The following is a 1,462-nucleotide window of genomic DNA, read 5'->3' as shown; positions in this document are numbered from 1 at the left end:
GTTTGGGCATGTTGTAAGGAGAGACAGGTCCTTGGAGAGGGACATCATGCTTGGTAGGGTGGAGGGACAGCGCAGGAGGGGAAGACCATCTGTGAGGTCGATTGATTTCAGTGACTGGGGTAATCGGGATGGGTGTGTTGGAGGCAATGTGATTGGCACAGGATAGAGCAGGGTTTAGGGCTGTTGTACATATGGTTGCTATGAGTCGCAAATGACTCAACGGCACATAACAACAACAGATAGATATATATAAAATGTTGTTGTTGTCATATTCCCCTACCATGATGTAAATGCCATGAAGATATGCACACTTTATTTTCTGCAGTAGTCATATCACTTGACACTAAAAAACAAAGTGGTAAATGATGGTGAATCTTTAAAAATAAAAATTTTTAAAATATGTAAAAGAGAGAACTGTTTAAACAGTATATATGATTAAATATTTTTGTCATGACATGAGTCCAGAATGAAGGCTGCATAGTGGAGTGGACTTGGAGTGAGGGATTGTATAACAATGAAAGAAATTTTTCTTTTAGTTTTCAAAGAGAAGAATGAATTGGAGGTTAGAGGTAGGCAGGGAGAAAAGTGCAACAGTGAATGAATGGAAATCCAAAATCTATAAATTTTCACTAAAATTAATAATAATAATTATATATGGTTAATTGTCAGTTCTGGATAATAGGAGCTTTGGTGACTGTTACTTATCTCTGTATTTTTCTGTATTTTTGAAACTTTTTCTGAAACTAAAACCTTTAAGAAAAATGTTCATTCTCTGAGAAAGTGTGAGGTTTTTTAATTCTTAACCCTGTTGTCATTAAGGAATTTGAACTACAACTTCTGTATTATTTTTCACTATTTCAGGTTTAGATAAATTCTGATCCATAGTGTTTTACTTTAGTAATTAAAAGGTCGAGAATCTCCATTTGTTTGAATCCATCTGCAACTTAACTTATAGAAGGGTGGATAAGATCTTCTTGTTAAATTTACAGCTTCAGAAACCAAATGCTCACTGTCAGAATTCTCTCAATGTCAGTGAGCTGGTAACTCACTAGCAGGAAAAACTTTTTATATATTATTTATTGTAAAAATTATATTTATATTCTCTAATATTTTAATTTTATTTATATTTGGCGTAAGTTCAAATATTGTATATCAAAAGTGATTTCTTTCATTGAAAATAATTTGAAATTATAAGTAAAAGTTGCACTTTAAATTAGTAGTTAAAATTAATTTTTATTTGCTTTTTATAGTTTGTCTTTTACAGTGTTTGATATGTCTGGTCAAGGAAGATACAGAAATCTCTGGGAACACTATTATAAGTAAGTATAGTTGTGAGTGTTGGTTAACTAGATGATTTCTACTTTGCTATTATTTAATAGTTCTGTACGGTCATATCTTTTTTGTATTATATTATTTGTAATATTCAAAAATGTTTTAATAAAAATTAGAAAAGTAAATTATT

The 1,462-nt window shown here is 31.0% G+C and overlaps 1 protein-coding gene and 1 pseudogene across 1 annotated transcript in view; one reads left to right on the top strand and one right to left on the bottom strand.

The window, feature by feature from the left end:
* The window catches only part of LOC102856874 (ADP-ribosylation factor-like protein 6-like), a 72,362-nt gene that overhangs the window by 21,266 nt on the left and 49,634 nt on the right, over positions 1 to 1,462 (top strand). The window contains exon 3 of the mRNA XM_006903125.1: positions 1,251 to 1,319. Within this exon, the coding sequence (XP_006903187.1) occupies positions 1,251 to 1,319 (69 nt within the window). The remainder of the gene's footprint in view (positions 1 to 1,250; positions 1,320 to 1,462) is intronic.
* The window catches only part of LOC102855638, a 1,599-nt pseudogene continuing 1,526 nt past the window's right edge, over positions 1,390 to 1,462 (bottom strand).

This window comes from Elephantulus edwardii, unplaced genomic scaffold, assembly GCF_000299155.1.
Source record: "Elephantulus edwardii isolate Elephantulus edwardi_28Jun2011 unplaced genomic scaffold, EleEdw1.0 scaffold00513, whole genome shotgun sequence".
In the NCBI taxonomy this organism is placed as follows: domain Eukaryota; kingdom Metazoa; phylum Chordata; class Mammalia; order Macroscelidea; family Macroscelididae; genus Elephantulus; species Elephantulus edwardii.
This window is presented reverse-complemented; position numbering and strand designations above follow the sequence as displayed.